The sequence below is a fragment of the Acanthaster planci genome, linkage group LG07, assembly GCF_054643075.1.
Source record: "Acanthaster planci isolate LZ-2023a linkage group LG07, COTS_SCS, whole genome shotgun sequence".
NCBI classification, from domain to species: domain Eukaryota; kingdom Metazoa; phylum Echinodermata; class Asteroidea; order Valvatida; family Acanthasteridae; genus Acanthaster; species Acanthaster planci.
Genome location: NC_141783.1, coordinates 20565463 through 20582695, shown reverse-complemented (window position 1 = coordinate 20582695; position 17233 = coordinate 20565463). Strand labels below are relative to the sequence as shown.

At 40.0% G+C, this 17233-nt stretch overlaps 1 protein-coding gene across 3 annotated transcripts in view; it reads left to right on the top strand.

Annotated features, from left to right (window-relative positions):
* LOC110976085 (BAR/IMD domain-containing adapter protein 2-like) overlaps window positions 1–17233 on the top strand; it is a 50713-nt gene that overhangs the window by 21295 nt on the left and 12185 nt on the right. For 2 of the 3 annotated variants that reach the window (XM_022229060.2, XM_022229061.2), the window contains exons 4-11: window positions 1840–1901; window positions 3257–3373; window positions 11014–11169; window positions 11877–11963; window positions 12421–12516; window positions 14292–14426; window positions 16096–16240; window positions 16779–16927. In XM_022229060.2, the coding sequence (XP_022084752.2) occupies window positions 1840–1901; window positions 3257–3373; window positions 11014–11169; window positions 11877–11963; window positions 12421–12516; window positions 14292–14426; window positions 16096–16240; window positions 16779–16927 (947 nt within the window). The remainder of the gene's footprint in view (window positions 1–1839; window positions 1902–3256; window positions 3374–11013; window positions 11170–11876; window positions 11964–12420; window positions 12517–14291; window positions 14427–16095; window positions 16241–16778; window positions 16928–17233) is intronic. The other variant, XM_022229062.2, reaches the window with a different exon arrangement.

Genomic DNA, 17233 nt, shown 5'->3' with positions numbered 1-17233 from the left:
GTGAATTGATCAGATCAGTCAATCGCAACTACTAGTAACAAATAGGAACATTAACGGTATGTACCGGTACAAGGTACATACGCAGAAAGACATGTACATGTGCATGGATGCGTTGTTCAGGTGCATGCATGCCATTACATGGCATACATGTACATGTATGTATGGACTAATTTCCTAAAATGCGATAATGCCATTTTGTTCTAGTGCCTGCTGCAGTTGAAAGCTGTCCCACTTGCCAAAACTTAATTTTAAGATGTCTTATGCACCATAGTAAAACACAACATAATAACTTAATTTAGTGATAAATAACATTTACAGACAACTTGTTCGCTTTTTAAATATCAAACTACACGAATAGCACATAATTGTAAAAAAAGGTCTTTTTTGTTTGTTTTTCAAGTGGTTATACAGTACATGTACAATCATAATGTGTTTTTGAAATAGACCCTTCAAGTGCATTATGCCTTGTTGTACACACTGTCTATCGGTACATACACGTACAAATGTAATTGAACAATGTACATTGTATGTGCAATATCCAGTGTTAGGCCCTACCTATGTGTTTATATACATAGATACTGTACAATACGTTGATATGATATCTGAGAACACATCTATTTGCACACATGCGAGCTTAATTTTATGATGTTGAGCAAGATGATTAATGTCCCGTTTTGCAAGGCCCTATTTATTGTGATGACATTTTTTCTGACGTCAGACTGGCATTTCTCAGTTTCTTAGGTACCAAAGTATGCCAAGCATTAAATGTGTTCTTGTGAGGGGTACCAGTACAAGGTGGCATCATCGTCAGATTCTTGTATCACTGTTTGAAATATATACAAACTCAAGCTTCAACGTTTTTACCAGATTTGCTTCATTTGATAAGTTTCAGCACCTTGCTCTGTACATTTTTTTTTCACTTACGTGGAGTATTTTTAGCCTTTCCATTATTGATTTGGATGCTAAATGTGATCTGGTAAAGTTTATTGAGGAAAGAGCTTCAAGGTATAGAAAGTCTCACTTACACATAGCATTGTCATGGAAGTAGTTTCCCACAGGTAACAATATTTCAATTCAGAAGTTCTTCTGGTAACTTGTGTCATCACCTTGCCGCTCTACCAAGTTTCATTCTTCAAGTATGTCTGTGATCCATAACATGTGTAAATTGAAACAAAAATGCTATCTGGTGCAACTGACGATTTCATCGAGCCTCTGTCTGTTGGAAGATATTCATAATCGTTATTCTGCCTTCTGTAAATACCAGATACAGTTGTCGGTTGTTTACACTGCATACTATACACCCCACCCATTTTCTGTGTACAGATTTGGTTTGTCTCAAGAACCCCAAGTAGGAAGCTCGCTTCAGTTTTTGGGGGGGCATTAAAATTGTAATTGATAAGTACATGTACACGTAGCGTTGTTTGCTTTCATTTTCGCAACATGGACTTTTTTCATACTTCTGTAGCCTAGAGATTTGTTTTCTTTAACCACAGGAAAACAAACTGCCGGTACAAACATGTACATTAAATGTTTATGTAAAACAAAGACCTGCCCAATTGTTATTAAAACTACATGTACATGTACATGTTTGTGTAGTACAGCATGACATATTAAACTGTGTTGTATCATCAGTATGTACATTGTACACTACAGAACACAATTATAATTCTTGCCTGAACCTCAATGACGTCTCCACACTCATGTTAAAAGATTGAAAGCAAAATGGCCCTTTAGTGGTTAAATCTCACTTCTTCAGCTTATTGTATTAATTAAATTATTAAATTCAGATGTGGAGTGCTTTCATTATGGTTCTGTTCCATTTTTGGTTTTGCTTTACAGGACAGTCCTTGCTACAGATTGCAGAAACCTACAGACAAATAGAAGCAGAAAGGGAAATCAAGGTATTTAACCCTAACCCCCTAGGCCTTTTTACCAGGAACCATCCTCAATCTTCCAAAGTCCTCCAAAATCCTCCGATTTTCAACATGAAAAAATTGCATTCAGCCTGAATCCTCCAAAATCCTCCAAAATTTCTTGAAAATGTTTTTTGGAGGTCTGCCTGCTGCCTCAATCCTTCAAAATCCTCCAGCAATTCCTGTCATTATATTGAGGCAGTGCGAAGGGCATTCTTGAGCAGTGCGGTTGATTCAAAGGAAATATCGGGCTGAATTTGTGCTTGACTAAGCAAAAACAATACAAGGTCTAATCCACAACCTTCACGCATGGCATCCTTCATAATCAGCCATGCATTTTTGCCATTCACCCTCAATCCTCCAAAATCCTCCAAAATCGCCGGAAGGATTTTGGAGGATTGAGGAGGGTTAGGGTTAAAGAAATGAACAAATCGATACAGTAGTGTCTGATGAGCAGCCCCCAGTTCAGTTCTCCTTACAATCCTCAAGGCCGGTTCATACCGTACTATTGGCAAATGTGAAAGTGAAACGAATTTTACGTCACATAAGATTTGAAGTGAAATTTCGCTCGAGTTTTAATGTGTTTTACTTTGGGGAATTTGCAGCCGAATGTTTTGTCTGACATCACAAATCCACATTTGGGTTTGCTTTCACGTTAAATATGAACCAGCCTTTACGTTGGAAGGGCTGTTCAGTACATGTAAGGCTTCTATTTGTTCACATACTGGTATGGTAAGTTATCTAGAAACCGGTTCCAAATCATGGGACAGGGTGTCTACACAGCCAACTGTGCACATTCCTGCAAACCTCACTCAGATCAAAGGATGTAACACTAATTAACACTAACTGCAGTTCCAGTACATGTTGCCCTGTGTACATATTTTAAATAGCTTCAATATTGATGATGGTGTCAACATTGACTATATGGTTTCATCATGGACCACACTGCTTTGATATTGACTATATTGGTTTAACATGGACTATTTGGATCCCTTGACTGATGATAGCAAAAAATACTACTGATACCTGTAAAACATACATAGACCTACAGGTGTAAGCAAAGTCGCAATTGACTGAAAACCAGCCAAAGCCAGTATAATAACCACAAAATTTGGGCCGATAACATTTTCGTGGCAAGCAAAATTAATCCACAGTCAGCATATGTCTACTTATTGCATCATGAAATACACCCCAAGGTGAACTTTTGTTTGAAACCTCCTAATACTGTACGTAGGTGAGTCGTGTTGATTAGAAAGTTATTCCAAACTGGAAGTGTGGGTTGTACGGTACGTTTGAACTGATAACAGACTTTTCAGCAGTTGTCTTTATTTTCTTATCCGCAGTTACATGCTTTCAGGAAAGAGTTGTTGAATCCTTTAGAAGCCAAAGTAGAGACGGACATCAAGGCAGTACTGCAAGCTCAGAAGGCGTACCTCAGCGAGAACAAAGTCAAAGCAGAGGTATGGGTGTCTCTACTTTACATCTTCCATGGTGCTTTAGAACGGTCCTCCTTTGCTTTATCCGCATGCACAGAACTCATCTGCAGGTGCACAGCAAAATGAGTCACAAATGCCCCTGTTTCTTCCCCAAGTTCATCCAGGTTTTTTTATCACTGGTTGTACCATGCCGGTGTAGAGTAGGTTTGGTCCATTTTGAGGCTGGCTTTCTTTTTCTTAAAACTTAAATTGCTGAGGGTAAGGAGTTTGTTTTAGGGGAGAGGCAGTGACTTTTCCCTAACAGTCCTGAATCCTCCAATATCAGGGGAATTCCACACTTCCAGGGTTGATCCCTTCATTAGGATCATGTGTTTGGATTTTAGTTTCTCTTCCATTATTTCAAAGAAGATTCTGAAAAGTGAAGCTTACTTTTTTATACAAATCATTTGAGGGCTCAGAACTTTCAGGCTTAAAATAGTGGTTGCAGTCATATCATGATTCAGCGTATGGCATCATTGTTCTGAATTACACCAGGTACTTCTGAAACAATTCATCATGTGATGCTGTTTGTTGCTATGCCTCGGGGAGTAAAAAAAAAACCCTGACTCAAAATGAAATTGAACAATCTGGCAAAACATACCAACTCACCACATTGGATAGGCACCAAGAATATCCAGGCTAGATTTGTTTTTCGAGGCTAGAATTTTTTCCCCTCGTTCCATGTTCAACCTACAGGTACATGTACCTTGTAACCTTACATCCTGCCAGCAAAGCGATAACATCCTGATAGCATAAGCACCTTGCCCTTAGTGGTAAAGATGTGCAGGATTGCATTACACTGACTCACCTTAATCAAATTCGGAACAAAACAAGCACGTTATGCTATCTGCTGCCAAGGCAGGGATATCAGAGATATATTATGGTTCACATGGTCAGTTGTAATTAATAACAGAATAACTCAGCAAAGTTTTGATTGTTGAGCACTTTCCAATCAGTTCTGTGGCATCACACCCTGTAGTTTAATTTAGAGAGGATTTGAGGTGTCAGTCTCAAGCAAATTGTGATTTGGTACCAGGGGAAAATCTACCCAGAGACTTTTTGACTTTACCCAAGTTTAGAAGGTCTTTTGGAGATGGCCAGATATACCTTGAGCCTGCTACAAGGGGGCTCTGCCTGTTTGAAGTACCGTAGATGGTACTGGACACTATCTAACAATTGGTGATGAGTTTAGGGTATAATTTTGTTGTTGTAGACTTGGACCCAGTTTTAGCCGCTGGCGTGACTCTGTTGAGAAGGGGAAGGAAGACAAGATTCACACCCTACACTATTCCCCATCTGTACTGACACTTACATAATTATGAAATGAGGTAGTTTTCCACCTCAGACTGCATCGTTTAAACTCACACGTATATATCAAGCAGAATCCAATAAGGATGTGTGAAATCGAGGCCAAAAGGATCCAACGTTTTGAGTTTAGTGCTCCTCCACTGGACAGAATCTCATCATTTGTTATAAGCATTAAGTTTTATAGTCGGGTTTTCCAGCAAAGTCAGCCTTGCAAAGTGTCCAAATAATCTGTACCACACATGTGCATGCTTTCCAGCATTAGGGCAAGAGTTTTGTACATAAGTGCTGCACGTACAGCATGCAGCATAAACCACATTTGTTCTGCATACTAAAGACAAAGTCAACAGGAAATTTGGCATTGCCAAATCCTGTGTTGGTTTGTGTCTAATGTTGACGTTTTTCATCAGTGATGCGATGTATTGTACATGTACCTGATTCGAAGAATTTGTTTCAGTTAAATTTAAACATGATCTCAAACACCCTGATAAATTAAACACATGTTAAAAATTTAATTTCCATCTGAAATGAATACAGCCCGTAATGTTAAAAAAAGACTAAAGACAAAAACCCCATGATTTTGTTTCACCCATCAGAACAATGTAATGAAAAATCTGCACCATATTTTGTAATGTGTGCCTTGTGGTGGGCACCGGTTTTAAAGTGCCTGAGAAAATGCATGCCACGAAGCAATTTATTTGTGGACATTAATTGAGCTATCAAATGCTACCTTTTACAGTTCAAATTGAAAAACAAAATTGTGCAGGGTTTGTGCCGGATCTTTTCTCAACTAGGCAATCCTGCATTCACCTCAAAAGTCATATTCTGCTTATAATCTAGGAAACTTCTGTTGTTTCTGTCTGTTTTCTGCCAAATCAGAAAAAAAATCGTTCACCCTTGATGTCAGTATGGGAGACTCAGTTGACCAAAGGTCTACCCGTGATGACTTTGACAGACTTGGTTGAAACCCTGCCATACATATATGTACCTATTACTCACTTCCATGAGGTTGGAGGTGATTAATAGAATCATGATGCTGGCTGGAAGTGGTTACCCACGTGGCATTTATTTTCAGAGGTGCTGGTGAAATGGCACACAAACATGATTGCTGTGATCTGAACAGATATGGTGACGTGAATATTTATGTTGACACCAGGGGTTTAATGTCGTGATGTAGAGAGCACAGTTGTCTGCTTATGGATGTCTCACCCCTTCTTAAGTACACTTAGCCCAACTGTGTAACTTAAAGTTGTGATACAGTGACAGGTATCAGGGTCAACAAGTTGTTGTGAAAGTCATGGGAAATGGGAGATATAGGATGTCATGGAATCCTGTAAGAGGAAAAAAGTCATGGAAAAGTAATGGAAACTAAAATAATGGGAGGGTTATGGTACGGTACTTCTGATGGGCCGTGGGCAATTTTTTTTTTATTCTGTAAGCATTTGCGCCTTACGATATAAGTATATGTATATGCCAAAGCTTTGCACAATTTCTTCTGATGTACATGTAGTTAGCAAGACTTACCTGCCTAAAATTACGCATGTCTGGAGTAGTGAGTGGTGTGGATCTTCTGCAGGGTAGAGAAATGTTCTGTGTTTTTTTCTGTTTTGAGTGGGTACTTTTGGAAGGGAATTTATACCCTGGAACAGTGCTGATTAGTTGTCAGCTTACCAGGTGTGGAGCGCTCTCAGTTGAAAAGAAAAAAAATGATTGTCCATTTATTTTTTATCTGTAAAAGAATCCACTTGCTCATAGGGCTCCCAGCGTCAGGGAAAATTCTGAAAAAGGTTGTTGTGAAAGTCATGGGAAATGGGAGGTATACATGTAGGATGTCACGGAATCCTGTTGTCAGAGGAAAACAGTCATGGAAAAGTAATGGAAATCAAAATAATGGGAGGGTTATGGTACGGTACTTCTGATGAGCCGTGGGCAAGTTTTGATGTGAAAGTGGAATACTCAGTAACATTACAGTCTGTACCCTTGTTGCTCTGTAGTCTGTGGCTATGGAAGTCCTTCATAATACTTTTCTCTGCAAAAAAGGCCTTAAACGTCTCGGCAATTGTCATGGTTTAGTCTGGGAAAGTCCTGGAAAAGTCGACGAATTTGGTTTCCAGAATTCATGTCCTGTCCAGGAAGAGTGGAAGCACGGTCTCTAAAGAGTTGGCATATTGAAGTACTAAAAACAAGAAAAATATCTCCAAGGGGGCAACTTGCTACTCCCCTCCCCTTCCCCCTGGTGTATTGCCTCTGTGTCGGAAATGTGGAGGGTACTTACTTATAAGACCTTGTCAGAGGCACATGGCATGTGGGCATTTGTTTCTCATTTTTATCTGTAGAATTGATGGCCAAGTTTCCGTCATGCTCTGTCTTGTAGGCTACTACAGACAGTCGTCTAGATACGGAACCAGTATATATCTACATGTATGTGCTGGCCAAGTCTATTTTCGTTGCTTGTGTTTTCCTGGTGAGGCCTTGTCAAGACTTTGGCATCCTTCCTCGGAATTGCCTCAGAAATCTATAAATAAAACTGGACCCAATAGCTAGACATCTTAGCAGACGGACTTGCAAGTGAAGTATTGTTTGACAGCAAATAACATTGGTGTCATAAGCAGTAACTTAGTGCCTTATTTATGAAGGAGCTACAATATTTGGCCAGCCTCATCCCTGTGCTATCTCTTCTCCTTGCACTTCCCATTACTTGAACCCTTATCTTTTGGTGTAATCTTCCATGAGTACTTTCATCATTGAGCTTTGGAATGTGTTATTTGTAGTATTCGTATTCTTGTTGATTGGTCTGTGTTTGGTTTGAAGTGGGATGTGACACAAATGGTGTTTGTTTGTTTTTTTTCATTATTTATGTATCCAATGAACTTTTTAAAATAATGAGTCTTGATACACTCTACACGTAGTAAGGTTGATTTTTGAAATTTATTTTATTGTAAATTTACAATTCCAGCCTTTTACTATAGCCATCTGTTACAGATATTCGATAAAAAAAATTCATGAATTGCATCGTTACATGCAACCCCCATTAGTCTCCAAATTGAATGGTTTGGAGAGTATTCAGGTTTCCAGCATATTGCTATGATAAATTTTAGATCTGGATTTCTTGAAGTGGGTGGTTGCTCTCTACCGCAGTTATTGGTAGACAGTCAAACATAGGGTATTTTCCTAAATTAAATAATTAAGTGATTTCTGTTGTAGGACAAGGATTAGAATAAACAGTTTGTGAGGTACATGCAGCTTAATAGCTCTGAAGGATTCATGCAAAGAAAAAACTGGCCCAGGTTTCCAAAAAGAAGAAAACTCAAACTAAAGCATCCATTTGGTTTGTGACATCAATGCCAAACATATGACATAATCTATTCCAATCTTATCCAACATACATGTACTGAATTACTAGACGCTGCTGCAGGACCCCTCCCCATTCCTAAGATTCACAAAGCCCCCCCCCCCTTGAGCTGTCATGACACCACAAAGATGTCTGAACAGCATAGGCTTCCCTGCCTTCAGGTGGGGCTGCATTTCTAAACCTAATATGACAAGACGGGGGGGGGGAACACATGTACATGTCGGTGATACTTCATGTTCGTGTACATTAATTGTCACTAGCTGGGCTTGCACCCCAAAGCCTTGTCCAAGGTGCCCAATGTGCTGGCCAAGATGTTGCTCTAAGAACGGTGGAGCATTATCTGTTGTGGCGTATCTGATGAAGGCAATCATAGACAACAACTATTAAGTAGAAAAACATTTAGGTTAGCGTAGAGAAGTTACCAGCCAAATTGCCGCATGTTAAAGCCTCGTGGCAGGCACTCTGCCAACTTTTGCTGAGCATGTATTGGGAACATGTAAATGGGAATATTTCTGCTCTTGAAGCAAGCTGCATGAAGTAGCCCCAAAAGAAAACCAGGTTGAAATCAAGTCACACAAAAATTGGAAAGCCAGATTGTGTTAAATAGCCAAACCCAGTAACTTTTAACCCTAACACTCCTCAGTCCTCCAACAGGTGAAGGATTGAGGAGGGTTAGGGTTAACACCGTGAAGTATACCTCCACTTTTAGCCTTCCTCCAATCTGGTGTTTCAATTTCTTCAAGTTTGACCTCCTTTCTAACTCAGCAAATGTGCAACAGAGAACTTGAATCAGGTCATTTCATATTGTAACCTGGGCAACGTCTTTGAATACAGATCTCTCATCTACCAATGGAAAGGCATAGCCAAGCAAAACAGAAATTTTTAGTTAGATGCTTTGTAAAGCAGCTCTTTTAATGAATTGCAGGTTAATTTCCATTCAGTTAGTAACATCTTGATTCATTGCAGACGGCATGTCCCCCACATGCATAACCCAACAAGCAGGATGAACCTACGAAAAGTAATACAGAACTTCTATTCAGTGCTGATACTTCACATTACAAAATGGATAACTGAAATGTCACTGCCTTTCCAGACTGCCCTCAGTTATACTACATGTACAAGGACCCTAAGGTGTTGATAAACTGGCTGTTCAAAGAGTGGGCACAAAGTATATCCCCTCCTTGTTGGCCTTTCACCCTAATCAAATTACTCTGCAACAGGAGTTAGTTACGTAAGGCAGCTTCACACTGATCTCTCCTACCCGTCTTACAGTCAACAGGGTTCTCCCTGAACACGGGGTTCGCAATGCACAGCGTTGAGCAATGCATAGCGTTAATCAACACATGAACCAGCTTGTGAAGTTGTGCATGTTGTGCCAAACAGTTGTCAGGTGTTTTTGTTTTTTTTTATCTCTGACAAATGGTCGGAGCTTCCCAACTCTGGTCCGGACCTGGGCTGAATTTTGCCTCTGTTTGAGCACTTGTCGCTTGAACCAGTGTGAAACCTGCGCTAGATTCTTGCTACATGTATGTGAAAGGGGATGTTAGACTCTTTGGCCCTCAACCCCAACCCCTCTTCAACCCCAAGGATAGGGTGGAATAATTACATGTAGCTTTCAAGTGCACACCCAATTGAACACGAGTGCATGATCTATTCGAATCAGGTGAATGACAACGAGAATAAATTCTCTGGACATTTCAAATTTTTTACAAAACAAAAAGAATCGAGACTGTCTCACACTCACACGAGACAGAAATTCAATAGCCATTGGGATGCTTTTTATTGCTGTCTTTCCGGCACCATTACTTGATTCGATAATGTTGGCTGGAAATTATCAGCATCATGTTCAAATCTTAAAGGGAAGGGATGTCCAATGAACTACCCTCTCAGCCAGTAAGTACATGTAGTACCTTCCCCCATCTCTGACAGGATTTACGCCCTCAACTGAACAATAGCACCCTCGAAACTGTCGCAAAAATAGCCTGTGATGAAAGTAAATCCCTAGGGCTAGAATTTCCCATGACAAAAACGTTTTTCCTGTTTTTGACTGTTCTAGTCTAAGTAATACATAAACAGCTCTCTCCTCCCCCTCCCCGTTCAAATAAGAGGTCGTTATTTCATGAGTGTTAAAAGCACAGATGAAGTGCGAGGAAATGTTATCAGGAAATAGTGCTGGGTCACTTAGGCTGATCGCTTTTTAATTGGACTAGGGGCTGACAAACCATGGGTGTGGTTAAGAAAAAGGAAAAGACCTGTTGAGAGGTGTCTAGACTGCATCTTTCATCTGCATTATCTGCTTTTTTATTTCCAAGGTAGTCTTTGAAGGGCATTGTTTGCCATCAAGTGAATAAATCAGAAATAGATTGCCAGGAAGTTCACTGACCATTCATTCACAGGTCTGTGTTCTGTTTTAACTTGTTCCAGAGAGAAGCCATTGTATTTGTGCTGAGCCTGCTTTGACTGTCAGAATGTCGTGTCATGTTTTTACACCTGTTTAAAAAAGTCCAATGAGCCATTCTTGCAATTTGTCAAGTTTTTGATAAAGGGGGCTAAAAGTGTTCAATTCCAAAGAGTGATGGGATTTCCTGGTGCTTATGGCTGCAGTAACGAAGGCATTCGTTTGATTTATCAGAAACTTTTATGTGTGTTGAAACAGAGATGTTTGTTAAATGAAATACGGTATCTGGTTGGACAGCCAAGATATGCAGGCTTGTCTACAATGTAACGGTATAGGGTTAAATCTGCATCAAGTTTATGCAGAAGTGTTGGGTCCTATGATGTGTCTGTTTGTCCATTTTACCATTGATTACTGGGAAAATAATTGTTCTTTCTGGTTTTGTTTGGTTTTTCTCTCTTTATTTTTTTTGGGCATGTGGAGCATGTAGTGGTAAGAGTTTCAAACATGAGCTCAGTTACTTATAAATCAGTCTTGTTAATGTGGTCTCTTTTTTTCCTGCCCCAATTAAAGGCTGTTGAAAAATGCAAAGGTGAGCTGAAGAAAGTTCAGAAGAAGGCTTCCAAGAACCACAGCGAGAAATATGTAGAGAAGGAACAGAAGAGCTCAGAGGAACTTCAGCATCTGACCAAACAGCTGTATGACTTCCGCAATGAAGGTCTCCGAGAGGTAGGAGGAATCTAGAAAAAGAAAGGGGAGGTTGTCTGAGACCTGAAATTACTAAAACCTTGGAAGTGATTCTGTAAACTTAACCAAGTATTGTGCAGATGGAATGGTTTATCAAATCTGTCAATACGGTTGCATAATTGCCATGAATGTAAGTTCGTAATTTAATTGATGTGCTTAAATGTTTTGACTTCAGTGCTCACAGGCCAAAACTGCAGCGATTATTTTTTGACGGGATTCATAGGTATAGACCCCCGTCCTCTCTGGATTTTTCCTTCACAAGCTAGTTTCCAAAATATACCCTCTTGCAGATGCTACAGTGAGAATGCTCTCTCATTTTAGAATCTAAACAATTTTAGCATACTGTGTAAGCAGCAGGGCAGATCAAATGGGTCCATCTGTACTGCTGTAGGGCCCAGTTCTTATCGAGCTGCTAAGCAAAAAGATCTGCTGAGCAAATAGATGCACTAAGCAGAAATTAGCTGTAAACCAGCTACAAGCAATACACATCACACAAGTTTTGGCTGGTAGCCAGGTTCTGCTAAGGTAATATTCTCCATGCTTAGCATGCACAATAGCTCAGAAGATCTGGCCCACCATTGGAACAAAAAATTCCTGAGAAAGGAGCAATGTAATTCTGAAGTATGAAACGGTGACAGTTTGAGTCACACGTGTCTTTTTAGTTCATGTTTTCAACCTTTTCTTGCTAGGCGTGGCTGGAAGAGAAGAAACGGTACTGCTATCTTGTGGAGAGATATTGCTCCCTGGTCAAGAACGATGCTGCATTCTTTGGCAAAGTTAGTACAGACTGAAGACAATACCATATTCTGTCTGTAGATAGCTTACAGTAAATGAGTTTATGATTATCAATACTTGATTCAACATTACCGTGTACTCTTAATGGTTTGGGGTTTAATTATATTACTACCCCCGCCCATTAAGTCACTAAGCATTTATAAGACCATCTTGGCTCTCTGAGGAGTAATTATCTCATTGTGTCATTAAATTGCAGAGAGCTATTCACTTGAAGAGACAGCAATTTTCTCATGTACTGTCACTATACAACATTTAGTAAAGATACGTGTATGTAGATATGTTTTAGCCATGTCTGATGATATCAGGAAGATTTGCCATGTTGTGTCTACTAAGGGAGGGTAATATGTCTTTGATCGTGATTGGTGCTTAGAGGTAAATGACTAGATCCATCAGTTGCCTGTTATCTATTCTTGCTTCGTTGGTGGTTGTCCTACACAGGCTCAGAGTGTGTTGCGCCATCGGATGCCCAAATGGACCGAGTCTTGTGCCAAGCCAGAGAAGCTTAACGAAGAATGCGAAGATACGCTGAACACCGTAAGCTTGTAAAGTTATGTCATCTTCAATACACACAGGAATAAAAAACAGCAGTAATCCTCAGAGCTACAATAGTCATACATTACTCTAGTTGCCAACAATGACTGTTGTAAGTTACGGTTTCGAAGTCAACTTTGTGAGAGCACTCCCCATCATTTGTCTGGGACGATGCTGAAACAAAATTGGCATTGGGTACTTTCGGACTTTCACCCAGTCATGGGCATGTTATCTTTGTTATTAAAGTGCCCACAAAGGAAATCATTTGACTGGTGAAAGGCGCCCTCACGTGTGAAGTCTGTGCCCTGCCACTGTCGGTGTACTCTGATGTTACTGCCACAGCCTTTGCCAAGACCAGTCACAAGACCAGACATAAGACCAGTCACAAGACCAGTCACCAGACCAGACACAAGACCAGTCACCAGACCAGACATAAGACCAATCACAAGTAACTGGTACACAACGACAAGGGAATGCTTTTGTTGCAGATCATTTGAATAGCCTGTGACTTGAACACAGACTGAAGGTCCTGTGTTGGTCTTGTTGGGTCTTGTGAAGGTCTTAAGAGATCCTGAATAGTCACAGCACAGTACAGTCTCCACTGCACAGCCATGTGACCTAGACCTTGTAGTAGAAAATGTGGTTTGCAGGACCTAAACAAATATATTAGGTTATGTGGTTTGTGTGTGATTGTATGGTAATGGTTGAAAACCAAAATGTGTAATCAGATAACAGGATCAATAATAGGATGAGGAGTTTCCAAAGTGCTGGAAATTCCGGAACTTTGGTAATCTGGATTTTCAAATCATCAACTAATACAGACCTCTTTTGCAATCAGATGTAACATGAAATCTTATTTTGAGTCATCCAAAAGAAAAAAAATGTCTAAATACCACACAAATCCATAATCTGCCAGATACTAAAACATAGCCAGATCATGATTAGATGCGTATGTTGGATGCCCAGGTGTATCTACTTCATATATCTATGCAGGAACTGAAGTCCATCTTGAACCCTTTTCACGCCTGCAAGTTTTAAATATCTGAATGCCCAGTTACCTGCAGTACTTCTTTGTGGCAAAAAAGTTACTGTTTACAATTACTTACCGAGCATGTTTTTAGTTCCTGAGTCACTTCTGTCTCACTAAGTTTCTGCCCAGTTTTTGTTTTCAAACTAAATAATTCTTAGCATTTCGTTTCACCTTGTAGAAAGATTCTGCTAGAATAGAAGCATCGGAGCCTCTTAATTAACTCTGAAGCTTGTTTCTTGGCAATATTCCTCTGCTACCTTAGTAATTACTGTATAGAAAATATACTTTGGTTTTGACTATTGTGTCATCTTGATTCTTGAAAGTTGCACTAAGTTGAACTGCACAGTTAGAAGACATGGCACAGCACCCAATAGTACTGGTGTTTCTAAGATGTAAGGATGAAATCCAGCTGCTGTCATTTTTCATTTTTTCCGTCAGTGTTTTTTTTTCATTTCCTCTTAGGGAGAAAGTGGACCACTGGTTTTTAGTTTGGAGTTTCTACTCCCAAGTATTTTCTCAGGGGTGTGGGAATTCAGCTTTTCAGCTGATTCCAGCTTTTATTGTTCAGATTTTTTACCCTAAATTTCAGTGTTGTACTACACCTGTTCTGTACAAATACTGGAACTTTTTAGATTTCACCTTTTTGGATGCTGTGTTCAGAGTTTTTGTATGTTTCCACTCACTCCTAAATCAGCTCTGTCTCTTTTGCGTAGGCTTACCAAGGCAAACTTTCTGGCTCTTCTTTCAGGTGTTCTCCGGCCCTCTCGGCAACCCTCTACAGATGGAGCTAAGGACCTCCAAACGCCTCTATGAACGCAACATCCTTCTTGCTCAGAGCGAGGAACAAAAGGAAAAAGAAAGAACCACCCCTGTACACTCACATGTTAGCAGTTTCCTTCTTCATTAACAATTTGCTGATAACCCAACTGCTACAGTCTTTTCTGTGCTCAAACCTGTGCAGTATTCATACTCTGTGTAGAGTAGTTTGCTTAATCCTTTTCTTAACCTATTCAGCCTTGAATATTCTGGATGTACCCAATTATATCTTTCAGATCCTTCACCCAGGTATCTCAAGCTTTGTGGGTGTAAAACCAACTTTCAAAATATTGGGTTTTGCCCTTCACCTATCTTTATTTTCACAAGTACTGAATATTCAGTGCAGTTTGAGAGCCCAAGGAGAACTTTACAAGTTTGACAAGAAGTGAACCACCAAAAAGTTGAAGTGGATGTTTTCTCAAAATTTTTTGGATCTAGAGTCCAGTCGTTTTCAGATTAGGCCACTTAAAAAAGAAAATAGTTTAGCATCGGTTGTATTTGCAAAAATGAGGAAGGAGGAGGTTTTTTTTTTAATACTTTGGTGTGCATGTTTATCTGGACTGCCGCAACCATGGAACCAAAGCGCCATGTTCACTTCAGATTTGTACACAGAAGTGCACATGATATTGTGTGTATGTACTCAGGTCACGAGTTATGCGTGCACGAGGTTGTGTGGGCGTTGTAGAAACTACGGGGGATGGCTAAGGACATTGGAAAAGGCAACTTTAAAAAAAACAAACATGTGGAATGATTTTTTGAGGCGGGCGCTGAACTAATTATTTTTTCATGTGGCCTTACATATTTATGTGTTTCTGAAATGGTTAACCTGATATTATCTTGATTGACATACTTTCTAATCTCATGTTACCCAGAATTCCTGTCAAGCTGGAAGCTTGTGTTGAGACTAAAATCGCCATAACTGTTGTTTCCAATTAGATTTAATCCAATGCTTTCCAATCTCTGATATCCCCTTCAAATGCACCATTGGATGTCCCGAATACAAAGCTGAGACGCCGCCGTGCACGAAATATTCTTCGAACAAAACTCTTGATCTGTCACGGCGGAAGCATGGCAAAAAAGCATGCTAACTTTTCAGCTGAAGTTGTGCAATAGAAGGGAATCCTATGTGTACAAACATTCAGCAGAGGTTGGCACAACATTTCTGCCTTATACTTCCAAAGAGCCAGGTTATTTTGGCCCATCTCACAGTTGGGGGGGCAATTCTGTCCCCAAGTACTCAGCTGTGCCATGCTGGATATTTTTGAAACATGATGTGCATGTATAGACACTCTTTATCGTTACAAATGTATATGGTTTAGTTGTTACAGTCCTTTGAAGTTCAAGGCTTCATGCGTGCTAGCCTACATGCATTGAGCACAGCAGTGGATACTCTATTTGTATTTGTATTTGGCTGACCCAACTAGGAAAAATGTACACTGTGCAAGAATGGTATTTTCAATTATCAGACCGCAAAAATTTACTCTAAAAACTTGTAAAGGCTCAGCTCCTGAAAGAATGCACTGTGACGATATCAGAAAAAAAGATTGGGGGGGTGCCAGATTCTCCCCACCCCGCTCTTTTAGGGTTAAATGAATACTGGTTTTCTGCTAACCCTTGAACAGTGCCAAGAAATCGGGTTTTCAAAGCTCAAATTCAATTCACAGTGGCGATTTGTCTCTCTAACACATAAATTTTATAATTGGTCCCTTTCCTTTATTTCCTTGACTTCCTTGCAGGAAGCTCCAGAGAGACCAGCCTCAGCTGACATGGCTGATGCCCACACATCAGCGGCTAGCTACAGCGCCACCTTGCCAAACCCCCGACGAGACAAAGGCTCCGGAATGCGACACACCAAGTCTATGATCCATAAACTTCCCCAAGGTGAGACATGTTCGGTCACTGGAGTGATTGGCAAAGACTTCTTAACCCCAAAAGTGCAAGACACCGTTTTACAGCTGGAGAGGGGTGTACATGTGTATGGAATCTGCCTTGATTTTAGTTTCCCACACTTGAATTTTAGAACTTGACTTTCATCTAATGACATTTATTAGGAGCACATCTGATGAGACTCATTTTCCTTAAACATAGGGTTTTGTTGTTATGGTCATTTAAAGTTTACAACTTCACATATCTCAGACCTGCCTGCATTTAGTGCTTCAGTGAGGAAACTTTTGGCTGGCCTGTCTCAGATACAAAGGAAGTATTCGAGAACGGTGTGTCTGGATGACCTTAAAGTTTCAAATTTAATTGAAGGCATTACTGGAAAAGCACGTATCGTAATGATGTTGGAAAAAAGTTCAGAGGAGATCTGCCTTTCCTTCCCCTTTTTAAGGTTTAATGAAATTATTTTAAAGGAAAAGGCTAAACTAGAAGTGGACAATTCCATGTAAAACTAAAAGTATTTCTTGCTTACTTCCAGGCGTAGTGTCGACTTTGCCACAGAACGCCTACCTGCGTCGAGTCTCGGAAGGAGCGGACAACATTGCCATGGACGTACAGAAGATGACCAAAGTGCAAGCCCTCTACAGCCACATTGCCAGTAGTGATAGCCAACTCAACTTTGCTGAGGTATGCATCACTGTCCTTAATGCAAGTTGCTCTTTTGGCTTGTAAATGTTCCGTTAGTGTTGGTGACTTCCAAAGTTAGATTTGTAGGCTTAAATGTGGGCTGATTTGTTCTTCCTTTTGTATTTGTGCGTGCAAGCTATACGTTGGTAAAGTACGAGCAGAGGATGACTCATCATAAAATGCTTCATCAGGATTGTTAGAAATAATTTGGTAGAATTTTGGGAAATAAAAAAAAAATCAGTTCTAGGCTGCTACCAATTATAACAATCCTAAATCCTCAATTTGAATTCTTTCGTACACCTGGGG